Genomic DNA, 15911 nt, shown 5'->3' on the forward strand with positions numbered 1-15911 from the left:
CGCGCTCGTTCAAACCAGCCACTCTGGCCGCGGGGGAGGCGGGACCCGTTCAAACCGCGCCACTCACAAGGGACATCTGAATGACGGGCAGGGATCTCGACCAATAGCGGAGCAAGATGGGAAGTGGCGGCGAGGCTGCGCCACTAGCGCACGCCGGCGGGGCCGCGGTTGCCCGGGTGACGGGGCCCGGCCCCGGGCCCAGCCACGGGGGCTTCCCGGGCCAGCCCGGCCGTGGCGGTGGCTGAGCGGAGTGGGCAGGGCCTGGGGTCATGCTGGGACAGACTGGGCAGGTCAAGGGGACACAGGGACACCCTGGGCGGGTCATGGGGACATGCTGGGATGCAGGGACATGCTGGGCAGGTCATGGGGACATGCTGGGACACCCTGGGCAGGTCAAGGGGACACAGGGACGCCCTGGGCGGGTCATGGGGACATGCTGGGACACCCTGGGCAGGTCAAGGGGACACAGGGACGCCCTGGGCGGGTCATGGGGACATGCTGGAACACACTGGGCAGGTCAAGGGGACACAGGGACGCCCTGGGCAGGTCATGGGGACATGCTGGGTCACCCTGGGCAGGTCCTGGGACACACTGGGACATAGGCACAGCCTGGGCTGGCCTTGGGGACACAGTGACACACTGGGTAGGCCCTGGGGACACACTGGGCAGGTCATGGGGACACACTGGGACACAGTGACACACTGGGCTAGCCCTGGGGACACAGTGGCACTCATGGGGACATGCTGGGACACAGTGACACACTGGGCAGGCCCTGGGGATGCACTGGGACACAGTGACACAGGGGGCTGGCCTTGAGACACACTGGGACACACTGGGCAGGTCCTGGGACACACTGGGTAGGCCAAGGGACACGCTAGGACACAGGTCCTTGGGGACGTGTGTGTGTGTGTGTGTGTGTGTGTGTGTGTGTGTGTATAAAAATATATATATACACGCATCCCCACACCCACCCTTGTGTGTGTGTGTGTATATATATATATATATATTTATATATATGTATCACAAACAAACCCAGAGCCCAGCTGCTTCGGGGCTCGGGGCACTTTGCTTCGGCAGAAACCAAAACCGCGTCTTCCCGCCGCGAGGGCGGCTCTGGCCACCCCGTCCTCGTGTCCTGGCTGGCCGCATCCCCCCCCCCCCAACCCCGGCACCACCAAAACCACCGACTTTCTCTCCAGTTTATTTCCAGGGCCCCCACAGTGCCGGTGGCGCCGCGAGGGCCGGATCGGGGGACAGCCGGACGTGGGGACGCCGGGAGCGGGGCAGTGGGCCCAGGCGTCCGGCGGGGCCCTCACCACATGTGCCGGTAGGGGAAGGCCACCTCCACGCACAGCACGGCCAGGAACTCGGAGCAGTTGTGCAGCCGCCCGTCGAGGAGGAGCCCGCCACGGCCCAGCGGGGCCGCCAGCCCCTCGGCCGGGCCGGCACGCCGCCAGCCGTGACAGTGGTGGCCGCGGGCCGGGCCGCCGCGCGGGGTGGAGCCGTGCCAGGCCAGCCGGCGGGGCCTGCGGGCACAGCACCGCGTCGGCACGGCGGGATGGGGCGGGGGGGGCACGCCGCGCTCGGCCCCCGCGCCGTCCCCGTGCCGCCGCACTCACCAGAGCGGGTGGCTGAGCACGTCGCGGCCGTCGAAGGTGTAGATGGGCGCGCGGCGGGCGCCCGCCTGGCCCTCCAGCAGCGAGCTCCAGCTCTTGGCCAGCAGCTGCCCCTGCAAGCCGGGCCGTGACGGGGCCATGTTGGCGTCCCGGCACGGAAAGGGAAGGGGAAGGAAGGGGGCGAAGGGCTGGCGAGGAGCCGGGGTGGATGGGGGGACGCAGAGGGCGACGAGCCGCCGCCGTGCGACCCGCTGGCGGGAGAAGCGTCATGGAGAGCCGCCCCGTCCGCGGGCAGCGGCACCTGCCTTCAGGTTGACGACGGGCAGCGCCCGGTCCGTGCGCTTGACGATGGAGACGAGGTCCTGGGTGGGGGCCGAGAGGAAGGCCCGGAAGGTGCCGTAGAGCCGGGCCTCCTGCGACTGCCGGTAGCACTGCAGGTCGGCGCCGCGGATCCCGCTCATGTCGCCGGAGAGGGGGGCGTTGAGGGCGGCCAGGCGCAGCTGGGGAGGCAGGAGGGAGGCCGGGCACCCCCTGCGCCGGACCCCCCCGCCGCCGCTCCGCCGCCCTCCTCTCGCTCCACCTTCCACCTCCGGGACGCGGAGGGATCCCCCGGGCGCACGGCCCGGCCTTTCCCGGCAGGACACGGGGGTTTTCCTGGGCGTGCAGCCCAGCCTTTCCCGGCAGGCCGCGGAGCGGGGGGGGGGGTCAGGCCCCTCTGCCCCCTCTCCCGCAGCCGGCAGCCCGTGTCCCATCTCCTGGGAAGGGGCCGGGAAGCGGGGCGGCACTTACTGAAGGCATCCTGGGAGCGACGGTGGTCGGCAGCATCCTGGGCATCCCCGGCGCCTCCTCCCCGTGCACCTGGAGGAAGGCGGGCGGCATCAGGGCGATGTCCGGCACGGCGGCACGCGTCCCGTCCCGCCGCAGCCCCCCGCATCCCGTCCAGCCGCCGGGATGCCGCCAGGCGCAGTCATGTGGGATCCGGGCGCTCCCGGGCCGGGGGCTCATCCTGGCAGCGCGTCCCTCCCCGCCGCCGGCCATGGCACTCACCACCGTCCCCGCGGGCGGCTCCATGCTGGGACTCTTCGTCTGCACCTGCTTCGCCTCCTGGGTGGAGAGGAGAGGAGGGGACGGTCCCGCTGGCGCTGGCCCCTCCGGCAGCGAGCACCGGGCCGGGGGGCCGCGGGGGTCGGACCCCGCTCACCTGGTAGCGCGGGGGGGACGCGGAGGGGTCGTCGCCGGCGAAGAGCGACTCCGAGTCCTCCAGCTGCTCAACGCAAGGAGCCCGGGGGCTGGTTAGAGGGGGCCCGCCGCCGTCCCCGGCCCCAGCCCGGCCCCCGGCCCCACGCGGGCGGCGGGGGCCCCCGGCGCGCGCACGGTACCAGCAGCCGGCTCCAGCCGCGCGGGGTGCGCAGGAAGGCGCTGCTGCCCTCCCGCACGTAGACCAGGCTGCCCTCGGGCACGGCGCCGCCCGCCTTCACCATCAGCTCCCGGGACCCGAACACCCACGTCTGGCGCTGAGCGGGGCGAAGCGGGGCCGCGTGAGCCGGCGCGGGGGGCAGCCCCGTCCCGTCCCGTCCCGTCCCGTCCCGTCCCGCCCCGAGGCCGCCCGCACGCACCCGCAGATCCGCGCGGGAGTCCGGCGGGGCCGTCCGGGAGGCGTCGGCGTCTGCAGAGCCCGGAGAGGGGCCGGGGTCGCTGTGCAGCCCGGCACGCGGTGGCTCCCGCCCCGGGCTCCCACGGCGCCGGGGTTTCCCGGGAGGCCGGAGCCCACCCGGAGCCCACCCGGAGCGCCTGGGAACTGCCCTTACCTGCCAGCCAGGCTCCGTCGGACGCTGCCTGCGGAAGCAAGCGGGGCCCGTTGCTGCAGCGCCGGGCAGTGCCGGTGCACGGTGCGGGATGCACGGCGGGGGCCGGGCCTGGCCCTGACCGTGGCCCCACGGCGGGCAGGGAGCCTCCGCGGGCGGCGCGGCCCCGCTTACCGGCTGCTTGCAGGGAGGCTGGCCGCGGACGGGGTACACCCTCTGCAAGCAAAGAGGGGCTGCTCGGCGAGGCGCCCCTCGCACCGCGCACGCGCCCGTGAGCCCTGCCGGCACAAGCACGTGCACAGCCCGCCCCGGGCCTTACATTGAGGTAGAGCAGACCGGGTGCTCCGGGCGGGCCGGGGGGGCCGGGGGGGCCGGGACTGCCAGGGGGACCTCGAGGACCCTGCGGAGGAGAGCGGCGCGGAGGTTGGCCCGGCAGTCCCCGCTCCCCATCCCTCCCGCTCCCGTCCCCTCCCGGCGGTGCCGGGCGGCCAGGCGATCTCACGTGGGGGATGATTGCGCCGTAGATCTCCGGCTCCTCTTTGCCGTTCTGCGGAGGAAGGGGGAGAGGATGGAGGCCGTCTCCAGCGGAGGCTCCGCCATCGTCCGTCCGTCCGTCCCTCCGCCCGCTGGTCCCTCCGCGCCCCATTCACCGGGCCCATCCGCGGGTGCCCCCGGCACCCCCGGGCTCCGGGACTCACCGGCGGGTACTGGATGGGCAGCCAGGAGCCGGCCGGGCCGCCGGGGCCGGGGAAGGGGAGGTGGTGGCCGGGCCGGCAGCCGTGCTCGCCGGGGCAGCATCCCTGCGGGAGCCGCAGAGCGAGGCGCCGTCGGAGCCGTGCGGGGCGGCGGGGAGGGTGCACGCGCGTGTGCACGGCTGTGCACGCCTGACCCCCCACCCCCCCCGTGCCCCAGCCCCCTTTGGGGAACCTGCCCAAGCTCACAAGTGAGATGAGTTGGGCCAGCCTCAGGCAGACCCCCCCCCCCGCTTTGGCCATGCACCGGTGCAGGGGGGGGGCTGCGCCCGGGTGCACGAGGCTGCTCGTGCGGGGGCTCGGAGGGAGGGGGCACCCCACCAGCGCGGCTACGCACCCGCTCTCCAGGGTCGCCCTTTTCGCCCTGGAAGAAAAGCGGGGGGGGGGGGGGGCGTGAGCTCAGGGGTGATGCAGGTCGCTTTGCTCCATGCCGCTGCCAGGGCAGAGCCCCCAAGCCCCCATCGCCCCCCGCCCGGCTCACCTTGGGTCCCGGCGGCCCGGCTGGCGCGCGGTGCCCGGCCGGCGCGTGGTGCCCGGCCAGGCGCGGGTCGCACTGCAAGGGGAGGAGGGCACGGCTGGAGGGGCGTCGGGGGGGGGCTGCCCCCAGCACCCACGCCCCGCGGGGCCACTCACCCGGTAGTCGCCTGCCGGTCCCGGCGGTCCCGCGGGACCCGGTGCGCCGGGGGCACCCGTGTCGCCCGTCCGCCCCGGGCTGCCCGGCATGCCCGGCAGTCCGTGCTCGCCCTTCTCGCCCTGCCGGGATGCGGTGCGGGGCTCAGTGCCCCACGTCCCCCCCAGGCCCCGCGGCGCTGGGGGGCCCAGGAGTCCTGCAACGGAGCCGTGCAGGCTGCGCTGCCCCGGGGCAGAGCGGGGGGCCGGCCGCTCCGGCCCCCCCCCGGCTGGTTTGGGATCCCCCCTTACCTTCAGTCCGGGGAATCCGGGCTCCCCTCGAAGCCCTGGTTTGCCAGGGAGAGACGCAGGTCCCGGGGGTCCGGGGGGCCCTTCGTGCCCGGGTATCCCGGGGGGGCCTTGAGGGCCAGGCAGTCCCGGTGCCCCCGGGGCCCCATCCGGCCCCGCCGAGCCCGGAGACCCCGGAGGCCCTTCGGCCCCTGGGAAACCGGGTGGCCCCACAGCCCCCGGCGGGCCAGGGGGTCCCTGCTGGCCCTCCCGCCCCGGCAGCCCAGGGGGGCCTTCGTGCCCTGGGTAGCCTGGGGGGCCGGGGGGGCCGGGCTGCCCGGGGGCACCCGGGGGTCCTGGGTTTTTCCCGGGGCTGGATGCTCCCAGCTGCTTGTCCGGATGGAGGAAGAAAGGGAAGAGAAGCGGAGACGGTGCACAGCAGCCGGACGGAGCCCACCCTCCGCTCCCCTTCCCTGGGCCGCACGTGCCCCGGGGGTCCCAGCCCAGGGCCAGCATTGCCCCCGCGCCGGCACCGCCCCCGTGGCAGCATTGCCCCAGCCCTCACCTCGTTGTCCGAGCCCTTGGTGAGGGTGGCTGGCGCTGGGGGGCTCCTGGCTCCCGAAACGCCCGGGGGTCCCGGGGGCCCCGGGGATCCTGGGGGACCCGGTGGCCCTGGGGGGCCCCGCGGCCCCTGGTGACCCGGCGGGCCCGGGTTGCCCGTCTTCCCTCTCTCTCCAGAGAATCCCGGCTGGCCTTTTTCTCCCGGGGGCCCTCGGTCGCCTTTCTCTCCCTGTCGGGAGAAAGCGAGCGCCTGGCTCCCGGGGGGGTCTGCCCCCCCCAGCGCCCGGCCACGGGCACCCCGGCACCGCGCCGTCGTCCCCCGGCTCCCGCCCTGGCGCGGGAGCCCAAATCCCGAGCAGAAGCACTTTTGCACGGCCCGGAGAGCTGGGGGATCCCCCCCCCGAGCCCCCCGGGGAGGATGGGGAGGGGGTACCTGTGGGCCGGGGGGGCCTGGGCGCACCGGGCAGACGCACTGGGAGCCGTTCTGCGTCGGGGAGAGCGGGGCGGCCGTGAGGACGCGTGCCGCGGCGGCGGGGGACGCGGGCATGGGCACGGGCATGGGCACGGCCGCCCCGTCTCACCTGGGGAGCAGCGTCCGTCGCGGGGGCCGCGGCGCCCCGTCGGGGCACCCCCTTCGCCGTGGCCTGTGCGGAGCGGCGGGGCTGAGTGCCGGTGCCGCCGGCAGCCCCCCTGCCGTGTCCCCCCCCCGCCGCCATCAAGCCCCCCAGCAGCCCCCGCTGCCCCCCCCCAACCTGGATCTGCAGGAACTCCTCTTCCTCCGCGCTGCCCTCGAAGATGTCCGGGGCGGCCGTGGGGCGGCGGGGCTAGGGCAGACGGGACGCGGCAGCACTCAGGTGGGGGCTCCCGGCCCCCCCAGACCCTCCCGCCGGGCCGGCGGAGGGGAAGGAGCCTTCCCCGAGCGCGGCAGCCCCGGGCCGTCGTGGCCGCGCCGGAGAGCACCGACACGGGGGAGCACGCGGAGGGAGCCCGACGCCGCGCCGCGGGGGTCCCGGAGGGGACGGGCGAGCCGGGCGGCGTCGGAGCCCCCGAAGCCCGTGCGGACCGGCGGGGTCCCGGGAGGGCACCTGGGCCGGGGCGCGCGGCGGGGCCCGGCCGGGGCCCTTGGCGGGCGCCTTGGCGGGCGGCTCCCGCGCCCGGGGGGCCGAGGGCAGCGGTGGTTTGCTCAGCAGCACTCTCCGCGTGGGCTCCGCGCCGGCGTCGCCGCCTGCAACAGCAAAGGGACGGCGGGGCTGGACGGGAGCAGGCGATGGCGCCGGCAGCCCCGAGCCCCCGATGCACCGGGGACGCGTCCCCTCTCGCCGTGCCCCGTGCTGCGCGGTGGCCCGGCCGTGCCTACCTTGCTCCCGGGCCGGGGCGGGCGGCGTGGGGGCCGCGGGGCTGGCGCCCGGCTCCGGCGTCGTCTCCTCCCCGCCCAGGCCGTAAAACCACTGGGCCGTGGCGGGGGGCAGGCGGGCGGCCAGCGCCGAGAGGATGCAGAGGGCGCGCAGCAGGCGCTGGGGGCCCATGCTGCCGCCCGGGCTCGGGCTGCCGGCACGGCGCGGTGCGGCGGGGGGGCCTGGCTCGGCCCTGCCAGCCGGCCCCGGCTGTTATCACCGCGGCCCCCGACACGCCTCCGCGCCCGCCCCGCGCCCCGCGGGCCGCATCCGGCGGGGGCTGAGCGCCCGGAGGCGGCGGGGGCCTGGCCGGCGGAGGGGGACGGCGGCGCAGGGAGCGTGGGAGGAGATGCCGCCCGGGCGCGGGAAGCAAAACCCCGAGGAGGGGAGCCCGGGCGAGGGCTGCCGGAGGGCGAGGGCATCGGCTGGGCTGGCTCCCGGGGGGCCGCGCGGCTCTGGGGCCTGACGTGGGGACGGGGCAGGTAGAGCCGTGCTCGCGGGGCGGCACAGGGCTGCGAGAGGGTGCAATACCTGCACCCTGCGGCGTGGGCCGTCACTGTGGGTGCAATACCTGCACCCTGCGGCGTGTGCAGTCACCGCGGGTGCAATATCTGCGGCGTGTGCAATCACCGTGGGTGCAATACCTGCGGCGTGTGCCATCACCGCGGGTGCAGGTGTCCCACCCTGCGGCACGTGCAGTCGCTGCATCCCGCAGCGGGCACAAACGGCCACGCGTCTCCCCTGCTCTGTCAGGGACAGCCTGGCCTCCCTTGCTGGGGGGGTCTCCAGCCCTTCTCTGAGCCCCCGAATCCCCTGCGCGGCCTGACCTGCTTCTTCCCAGGGCTGGGATGGCTCCGGACCCTGCTGGGATGGGGCGTGGGAGACCAGCAGCCAGCCGGGGCCCTCCCCGGCCTTGAGGAGCCCAGAGACCCCAGGAGAGCTGAGCCAGGAGCCCTGGGGGTGCGGGGGCTTCCCGGCCACGGGCAGGAGAGCAGGGCTGCACCGAGCACCGAGCACCGAGCACCGAGCACCTCCTCGGCTGCAGCACCCTGAGCTTGGGGCGGTGGGACAGCGCGGCAGGGGCTCGGGACAGACCCGGGGGCTCTGCACCCACCAGCTCCCTCTCCATCCCGCGGGACGGTGCAGGGATGGGGGAGCCGGGGGCTGTGCCGGGCCGGAGCAGGGGGCCGGGGGCCGGGGGCCGAGCAGCGAGCGTGGCCCAGCCCAGCCCCGCCGCCCGGCCCCGCCGCCGCTGCCCGCAGACACAACAGTCTCGCCGCGGGCGCTCAGCGCTGCCAAGGCCTGATAAGGGGCCGGGCACCTGTTTGGGTTTGGCCCTGGGCTCGGACACCGTGTCAAGGCTGGCGCCGGTGCCCCGTGTCACGGCCACCGCAAGCCCCAGCAGCGCGGCCGTGCCGGCAGTGTGGGGCTTCGGGGAGCCCCGGGGCCAGGGAGGTGGCACGGGGGGCTGGCGGGAGCGGGGGACGTGGGGGACGCAGGGACGCGGGGGATGCGGGGATGAAGAGCCCCAGGCCGGGGCTCTGTGCCTCCCGGCTTGCTGGCACCGCTGCGCCGTGGCACCCGCTCTCCGTCCCCATCTGCGGGGGGCCCCTGGGAGGAGGAAGGTGGCCCTGGGGGCTCCCAGCACCGCAGCGAAGGTCAGAGGCCCCCTGCGAAAGCCAGCACTCATGCCTCGAAGCGCAGGTTGGGGTGCTAGACGTGACCACGCGTGAGACGAGTTTGGGGGGCTCAGCCCAGGCCCTGCCTTGCAGGCTGTGCCGCTCTCATGGGGGCTGAGACGATGCCCAGTGCCCCGGGCTGCAGCCCCTGCCCCTGCCGAAGCCGCCCACCCGCGGGCCGAGCGCCCCGGCTCGTCCCCAGCCCCCTGCCTCCCCCCGGCGCGTTCGCTGTCATGGAGCTGCGGCGGCTGCTCCGAAGCGGCACCTCCCCGCGGGGCTCTGCAAACCCGGCCGCTGCTCCGGATGCGGGAGGTCGCTCCGGACGCGGGCGGTCGCGGCTGCATCCTGCAGCCAGGGCTGGAGCCGAGCCGCGGGCCGATGCACAGCCCCGTGGTCCCGGGCTGCCCTTGGGGGACAGCGGCGTCCCTGGTGCGAGCCAGCAAAGCGGGCAGCTGCAGCAACACCCGCGAGCCACAGGCACCCCGAAGCTGCTGCCGCCCTGGGGAGGGGACAGGGACAGGGACAGGATCCGGGTCCCACCGGGTGCGTCGCATCCCCGTGCTCGCGGCTGGGGCAGGCCCCTGCCTCCCGGGACCCCGCCGCGGGGGCTCCTGCCGGGCGCTCGCCGGTGCTGGCAGCAGGGCTGGGCTCTGTCCCCGCGGTCCGTGCCGTCCCCAGCGTGGGAACGGGCTGCTCCCGGTGCCAGCGCGTCCCTGGGGCCCGAGGCGCCCTGCAGCCGCTCCTCGGCACATGGCACGAGTTGGGCAGGTCTCTGCCTCAGGCCTGACCGCAGCCTGTCCCCGCTGCGGGGACCCTGCGGGAGGGGGGGGTCCCCCCACGCCGACCTGCCCCGCCGGGGGCATCGCCCGGCACGTGCCGCCTCTCGTCCCTCTGCCCTCGCCGGGGCACCAGGACGCCTGGGCCCCGCGGGACCGAGCCGGCGCTGGGCCGCAGCCGCTCCCCGTGGGATGCTCCGGCCTCCCCTCCCTGCCGCCTCCCCGTTTTCCGAAGTCGCCGCTAGGTGCCGGCAGCTTTCAACTTTTCCTGCCCCGCGCGGTGCCGCCGTCCGGCCCTGCCGCGTCCGGCCTCGCACGCCCGCGGCCCCGCACCGCGGCCCCGAAGGGGCCTCGAGCCGCCCGGAGCCTTCGCCGCCGGGGGGGGGCCTCGACGGGGGGGCGGAGGCAGCCTGGGGCCGGGGCCTCCTGGACGCCGCTGCCGACGAGGCCTCGGCCGCGCTTTCGCGCCTCTGCACGGGGACAGCGCTCGCTTGTCCCCAGGGCGGACCTTGGGCTGACCCCGGTTTCGGGCATGCCCCCCTGCGCCCCCCCGTTCAGCCCAGGTGCTCGCGGGACCGGACGGGCCGTGGCGGCCTGGGAGCTGGGGGAGGCTGTAGGGAGCCCGGCAGCAGAGGGGCTGCAAGGGGGCTACGGAGCGATGGGGCGCGCGGGGGCAGGCGTGCCGGGGGGCCGTGACACGCTGTGGGGGGCCACAGGGATGGGGTCTCCGGGTAGGGCTGTGGGGCAGGGATGGGGGCTGCAGGGCAGGGCGGGGGCTGCGGGGATGGGGGCTGCGGGGCGGGGAGGAGCGGGCCGGGCCGGGCCGCGGGGCAGCGCCGGGGGCTCGGCGGGGCCGGGGTGGCGCGGGGCGGCTCTGCCCGCGGCCGCGGTGCTGAACAGCGCTCGCCGGCGCCGGTGGAGCAGCGAGGCCCGGGCCCGGAGCAGCCTCCCCGGGGCCGGAGCAGCCTCCCCGGGGCCGGGACAGCGCTGCCCGGTGCTGAAGCAGCCCTTCCCGGCGCGGCCGGAGCAGCGAGGCCCGGAGCGGGAGCAGCCTCCCCGGCGCCGAGGCCGCGCCGCCCGCGGCGGGAGCGGCCCTGCCGCTGGCCCCGGAGCCGGAGCCGGTGCCGGTGGCGGCGGCGGCGCGGGCGGGGCGGCCCCGCCGGTGGCCCCGGTGGCGGCGGCGGCGGGAGGTGTGGCCAGAGGCCGCATAAAGCCGCCGCCGCCGCCGCCCCGCGGCCGCCGCCAGCGGAGAGCCGAGCCGCGCCGCGCCGCGCCGGGCCGGGCCGGGCCGCGCCGCCTGCAGCGCCGCGCAGCGCGGGTGCGGGGCGGTGCGGGGCGGTGCGGAGCGGGGCGGGCGGGCCGCCATGCGCGGGGCGGCCGGGCGCGCGCTGCTGCTGCTGGCGGCGGCGGCGGCGCTGGGCGGCGGCGAGGAGGCGATCCAGTGCCCGCCGTGCTCGGCGGAGCGGCTGGCGCGGTGCCGGGCGCCGCAGGGCTGCGCGGAGCTGGTGCGCGAGCCGGGCTGCGGCTGCTGCGCCACCTGCGCGCTCGGCCGCGGCACCGCCTGCGGCGTCTACACGGCGCGCTGCGGCGCCGGGCTGCGCTGCTACCCGCCCCGCGGCGTGCCGCGCCCGCTGCACACGCTCATGCACGGCCAGGGCGTCTGCACCGACCTGGCCGACGTCGAGGCCATCCAGGAGAGCCTCCAGCCGCCAGGTAAGGCCGGCGCCCCAGCAGCCCCTGTGCCCGGTGCGCGGCGGGCCGGGCGCGGGGCTCGGCGGGGTCCCCGCGGCGGGACGGCGTGGCATGGACGGGCACCGGGAGCACCGGGGCAGGAGCCGCACGTCGGTGCCATCCTCGCCGCGTGGCGCCGGCCGGAGAGCCCTGCGGGACGGCACATGGTGTAGAGTGCCCGGGCAGCGAGGGGCCCGCAGTGGCCCGGGGGCTGCTCCCGTTGCACCGTGACCCCCGGCTCCCCCCTTCCCTTCCCTTCCTGGCGCTGCCAGGAGGAAGCAGGACAGAGGCCTCGGGGCACCTGCTTCCCTCCGCAGCCCGCTCGGGGCTCGTCCGCGTGCCGGGGCTGTGCCAAGCGCCGCGTCGCTTCTCCCGCAGCCCGGTGTCCGGGCAGCCCGGAGGGGCCGCGGGAGCACGGGGCTGCAGCAGCAGAGCTGAGCTGGCAGCGCTGCCCCGGACCCGCTCGGGCCATGCAGCCGCCCCGGCGGTGGGAGCGGACCCCATCCCGGGGCTGAGCGTGGGAGCAGCCCGGAGGTGGGTCCGGGCGGGCGCTGGGCCTGGACGGCGCTGCCGGCCCGCTGGCGGGGCTGGATGCCACGGTCCCGTCCCCGTCCCCGTCCCATCCTCGGCGCTGGGATGTGGGCTGCGCCAGGGCCCTGGGGCACAGGCTGCCGCGCTTGGAGCTCCTGCCGTGCCTGCTGGGACGGAGCCGGGGAGCAGCATCCCGCCGGGACGGCCCGCGAGCCAGCACAGCCTGGCCTGGCCGCGCGTCCCGCCTGGAGTCTGCTGCAGCTCCCCAGGGCTGAAGGGCCGCAGCGGTTTGGGCGGCCCGGTTACTTGCTGCGAGCCCCGGAGTTGGGCACCGCTTTGCTGCGAGGCGGCGGTGCTGGCGGTGCCGCGGTGCCGGGGCCCGCGCGGAGCTTCCTGCCCTTCCCGGGGGCCGGAGCGGGCCGTGAGCGTGGGCTCTGCTGCCGAGACCCCCCGCCCGGCTGCTCGTCCCCATCCCACATCCTGCAAGAGCCGCCGTGGCTCCCGGGCCCGGCGCTCCGACCGGCTGCCAAGGCCTGTTGGTTTTGGCTTCGCCCTGCGTAGCGCAGCATTTTTTCCCAGAGCCTGTAGGAAACAGAGCTGCAGCTTTTTCCCTTTCCTCCTGCGGCGCCCGGGACGCTGGCTGGGGCCGGGCGGGCGGCCGCGGCACTGAACCGAACCGGTGGCTCCGTCCTCGCGGACGCTGGCCATGGTTTCTGTGGTTTTTTTGCAGGTTTTGCAGGTTTCTGCACTCGGCGCAGCCTCGGCTCGGGGAGGGGGTGCCGCGGAGCGAGGCCGGGCCGGGGGGGCGGCGGGTCGGGGGCTCCGGGGCTGCTTCTCCACGTCTTCGTGCTGGGGCTGGAAGAGCCGAAAGGGTTTTCTAGCCCGGCCTGGTGCCGAGGACGGGGGCGAAGCCTGGCTGGCCCCATCCCCGGAGCCCGGCCGCCCCGGGGCACCGCGTGCTTCATGGGACTTGGGAAAACTTCACTGGCATCTGGTTTTATTTAAGCCACGAGATTCGACGCTGCGGCAGCGGCCGGCGGGGGAGGAGGGGGGTTTCGGCGGGGGTCCGGGGTGCCGGCCCCGGCGGCGGGTCCTGGCGCTGCTCCGGCGGGAGCATCCGCAGCCGAGCCCCCGCCCCGGGTGTCCGTGCCGCCAGGGCTGGCGTCGCTCCGTGCCGGGGTCCCGGAGCCGCTGCTGCGGGGGTGGGGGGGCTGCGGGCTTGCGTTTCAAATTTCAAGGACCTGAGCCATTTCCTGGAAAAAAATGACATATTAAACGAAAAGCAAATAGCGCACGAATGAAGGAGAAGGGTTTGTCATCAGGGCTCCGCTGTGAACTTTACCCAGGCCGCGGGGGCTGTTGCGCGAGCCCTGGGCAGCGGGGAGCCGGGAGCGGTGCGGGGAGCCGGGAGCGGTGCGGGGAGCTGGGAGCGGCGCGGGTGCCCGTTCGGAGGAGGCTCCCGGCCCGAGGAGGCTCCCGGCCCTGGCATGTGGCTCCCGGCCCCGGCGGCTCCCGGCCTGTTTTCCGCCTCCCCCCCGGCCCGGACACGTTATGTGATGACGCAAGCCGCGAAACCGTGCAGCGCCGGCGGCTCCTGCCCGTGTTGCCCCGTGCCAGCGCGGCCCACGTATTTCGGGAATCCTGTTCCCGACACGCGTGGGCCGAGCGAGCAGAAGCTGCAGCTTTCAGGAAAACGCTGCGCTAAGCAGCACCGCTCATGGCAGCCGTCTCCCAGCTGCCAACATCTGGGCTGGATCCGCTCCGAGCATGGACAGAGGTGCCCGGTGCCGCCTTTCGGAAACGGGCCCTGCTCGCCGTTAGCTTTCGTATTCCTGGGTTTTTTCTTCCCTGCCCGAGGCTGGGCAGAGCGCCCGGCTGCCCCGGCGCCGGCCAAACCGCCGCTGCCTCCGGGTACCGGGCTCTTGGCGGTGCTCCCTGGCCACGCGCGGCCCCCGTGCCTGGGGTCACCTGCCCGGCCCCGGGCTCTCCGGGGACACGGTGGCGCGGGGGACGCCCGGGGCATGCGGCCGGCACGTGGCCGGCAGGGGACCGCGACCCGCCGCAGCGCAGCACGTCCCAGCGACTGCCCGGCACCGTCGCAGCGCGGCTCCGCGGCGCTGCAGCAGCGAAGGCGTGGGAACGGGCCGCGAGGCAGGGCGCGAAAGCTCCCGGGAGCCCTTCCAGCCTCGCCAGCGCCGCGGGGCAGGAGCGAGCGGGATGCATGCGGAGCGAGCGGGAGCGCGGCGCTGGCGGGCTCGGCGGCGCTGACGGGCGGCCGGCTCTGCCCTTGCAGAGAAGGAGGAGATCGACCACCCCAACAACAGCTTCAGCCCCTGCAGCATCCAGGACCGCAAGTGCCTGCAGAAGCAGCAGGCGAAGCGCGTCAACAACGGCAACAAGATGCGGAACAGCGGGAGCCACCGCGAGGAGACGCGGCCCATAGTGAGCGCCGCGGCCCCGGCGCGGGGGGGTGCAGGGCGGTGGGTGCCGGGGGGGGGATGCCCGGGCCGGGGGGGGCTCCGCGGCCGGGGGAGCCCGGGGCTGCGGCGGGGGGTGGCCCGGCCCCCGCTCAGCGCCCCGTTCCCGCAGGCGCAGGGCTCGTGCCAGAGCGAGCTGCACCGGGCGCTGGAGAGGCTGGCGGCGTCGCAGACCCGCACGCACGAGGACCTCTACGTCATCCCCATCCCCAACTGCGACCGCAACGGCAACTTCCACCCCAAGCAGGTAGGCGAGCGCGCCCGGGGCCACGGGTGCTGCCGCGGGAACGGCCCCTCCGGCCCCCCGAGCGGCCCCTGACCCGCCGCGTCCCCTCCAGTGTCACCCGGCGCTGGACGGGCAGCGCGGCAAGTGCTGGTGCGTGGACCGCAAGACGGGCGTGAAGCTGCCGGGCTTCCTGGAGCTGAAGGGGGACTTGGACTGTCACCAGCCGGCGGACAGCATGTGACCGTCCCCTAGGACCGCGGATGCTGCCGCAGCATCTCCCGGCGCCCGCGGCTCCGGAGCCGGCCGCGAGCACCGCGGCCCCCGCGCGCTGCGGCACCTTGCCGGCCCGCGGCACCCAAGTGCCTCGTCCCGACCTCCCCGAGCCCCCGCGCAGGGCCGCCGGGAAGCACCCGCTCGTCCCCCCGCTGCCCTGCCGCCCCGGCGCCGCGGGACACCGGGAGCAGGGAGCGGCGCCCGCCCGGCACCGAGGGCTTTTCTGTGCCCCCCTCCCTCCCCCCCAAAGATGTAAAATATTGAAAGAACGCGGCTGGCGGAGTTGAGGGCGGCTCTGTGGCCCGTCCGGCTGCGAGGCCTCGTCGGTGGGAGACGGGACGCCTCCGTCACTGCTTCTTGTCTTTGCGCCTTCCGACTTGGCCAACTCGACAAAACCGAGACGAATTTCTGAAATGCTTCAGAGACGCGAGGACTGTGGGTTTTGCAGCACAAAGTTTCCCGCTGCAAAGTTTTCACTATTTTTGTAGCCTTGTTTTTTTTTTTTCTTTCGAAGCGCTTCTGCGGGAGCCGGCCGGGTTGGAAACCGTTCATCTAAATGACTTTTGGGTGACAAATGGCCTTTTTGGTTGCGAGTTTGCCAAAGACGGGAGCGACTCTGCCGCCCTTGGCCGGCGGCCCCGGGCCGCGTTGCCCCTCGCTGTGGCCGGCAGCAGCTCTCGGGCCCCGGCGCGGGAGGAAGCGTTTCAGTTTTAGTGAAGCGCACGCTCGGGCCGGCCCCGCGGGAGACGAACCGGGCATCGCCGCCCGGGCTGTTTCCGTCTCCCTCCTGCAGTTTCAGGCTGTATTTACCCGCGGTCGTTACACCGGGTGACCTGCCCCGGCGGGTGTTTTCACGCCGGCGCGGGTTTGTCATCGCCTCCTCGGCGCAGCCCGTCCCTCCAGGCTCCCTCTGCGTGTAGCAACGTCCCTCTCTTACCAGTAAACTTGAAGCTTTGTATCATCAAAAAGGAGAAAAAAATATAATTGCCATATTTAATTTTCACGGTCATTCGATGTGTTTCTGTCGAGTGTGTTTGATCTCTGCATTGCTCGAAAGAGAAATACAAGGGAGGGTGGCGGGGCTCGGGCCAGGGGCTGCCAGCAGAAATATTTGACGGCTTCCTCCCATCGGCGACGGGCTGCAGGGGGAGGCGAGCGGGGAGGGGGTGCCGCCGGCCGAGCATCGGCCCCGC

The 15911-nt window shown here is 75.1% G+C and overlaps 3 protein-coding genes and 2 long non-coding RNA genes across 5 annotated transcripts; 1 reads left to right on the top strand and 4 right to left on the bottom strand.

Annotated features, from left to right (window-relative positions):
* Positions 1–1185: 1185 nt before the first annotated feature.
* LOC135330646 (uncharacterized) lies at positions 1186–1723 on the bottom strand. Its single transcript, XR_010392625.1, has 2 exons — positions 1620–1723; positions 1186–1526 (listed from the first exon to the last, which is right to left on the bottom strand). It is a non-coding gene; the product is annotated as an uncharacterized LOC135330646 (long non-coding RNA).
* A 112-nt stretch (positions 1724–1835) lies between these two features.
* On the bottom strand, positions 1836–3379 carry LOC135330621 (collagen alpha-1(XVIII) chain-like). Its single transcript, XM_064524741.1, has 6 exons — positions 3233–3379; positions 2996–3130; positions 2818–2880; positions 2664–2720; positions 2406–2474; positions 1836–2116 (listed from the first exon to the last, which is right to left on the bottom strand). The coding sequence occupies exons 2-6, from the start codon at positions 3095–3097 to the stop codon at positions 1883–1885; spliced, it is 525 nt and encodes a 174-aa protein (XP_064380811.1). The 5' UTR covers positions 3098–3130; positions 3233–3379; the 3' UTR covers positions 1836–1882.
* A 33-nt stretch (positions 3380–3412) lies between these two features.
* On the bottom strand, positions 3413–4727 carry LOC112993018 (uncharacterized). The gene is made up of 7 exons (XR_010392595.1): positions 4655–4727; positions 4511–4537; positions 4120–4221; positions 3924–3968; positions 3741–3821; positions 3596–3637; positions 3413–3452 (listed from the first exon to the last, which is right to left on the bottom strand). It is a non-coding gene; the product is annotated as an uncharacterized LOC112993018 (long non-coding RNA).
* Positions 4728–4803: 76 nt separating this feature from the next.
* Positions 4804–7260, bottom strand: LOC135323549 (collagen alpha-1(X) chain-like; the record flags this gene model as incomplete). The annotated part of the gene is made up of 8 exons (XM_064524508.1): positions 6989–7260; positions 6717–6856; positions 6384–6455; positions 6213–6275; positions 6065–6115; positions 5636–5860; positions 5095–5457; positions 4804–4926 (listed from the first exon to the last, which is right to left on the bottom strand). Coding segments are annotated over exons 1-8 (1206 nt in total), but the record flags the coding sequence as incomplete, so codon positions are not given.
* A 3419-nt stretch (positions 7261–10679) lies between these two features.
* Positions 10680–15715, top strand: IGFBP4 (insulin like growth factor binding protein 4). The gene is made up of 4 exons (XM_064524744.1): positions 10680–11193; positions 14036–14184; positions 14332–14466; positions 14558–15715. Exons 1-4 carry the CDS (start codon positions 10845–10847, stop codon positions 14684–14686), a joined length of 762 nt encoding a protein of 253 aa, XP_064380814.1. The 5' UTR covers positions 10680–10844; the 3' UTR covers positions 14687–15715.
* The last annotated feature ends 196 nt before the right edge of the window (positions 15716–15911 follow it).

The sequence above is a fragment of the Dromaius novaehollandiae genome, chromosome 22 (genome assembly GCF_036370855.1).
Source record: "Dromaius novaehollandiae isolate bDroNov1 chromosome 22, bDroNov1.hap1, whole genome shotgun sequence".
Lineage (NCBI taxonomy): Eukaryota > Metazoa > Chordata > Aves > Casuariiformes > Dromaiidae > Dromaius > Dromaius novaehollandiae.

Excerpts from the sequence above, each read along its gene's own strand:
- LOC135330621 (XM_064524741.1), bottom strand. The coding sequence starts at position 3,097 with ATGGTGAAGGCGGGCGGCGCCGTGCCCGAGGGCAGCCTGGTCTACGTG. Across the intron at positions 2,721-2,817 it reads CGTCCCCCCCGCGCTACCAG|GAGGCGAAGCAGGTGCAGAC; the intron begins GTGAGCGGGGTC and ends CTCTCCACCCAG. Across the intron at positions 2,117-2,405 it reads TCGCTCCCAGGATGCCTTCA|CTGCGCCTGGCCGCCCTCAA; the intron begins GTAAGTGCCGCC and ends CTGCCTCCCCAG.
- IGFBP4 (XM_064524744.1), top strand. The coding sequence starts at position 10,845 with ATGCGCGGGGCGGCCGGGCGCGCGCTGCTGCTGCTGGCGGCGGCGGCG. Across the intron at positions 11,194-14,035 it reads GGAGAGCCTCCAGCCGCCAG|AGAAGGAGGAGATCGACCAC; the intron begins GTAAGGCCGGCG and ends CTGCCCTTGCAG. Across the intron at positions 14,185-14,331 it reads GCGAGGAGACGCGGCCCATA|GCGCAGGGCTCGTGCCAGAG; the intron begins GTGAGCGCCGCG and ends CCGTTCCCGCAG.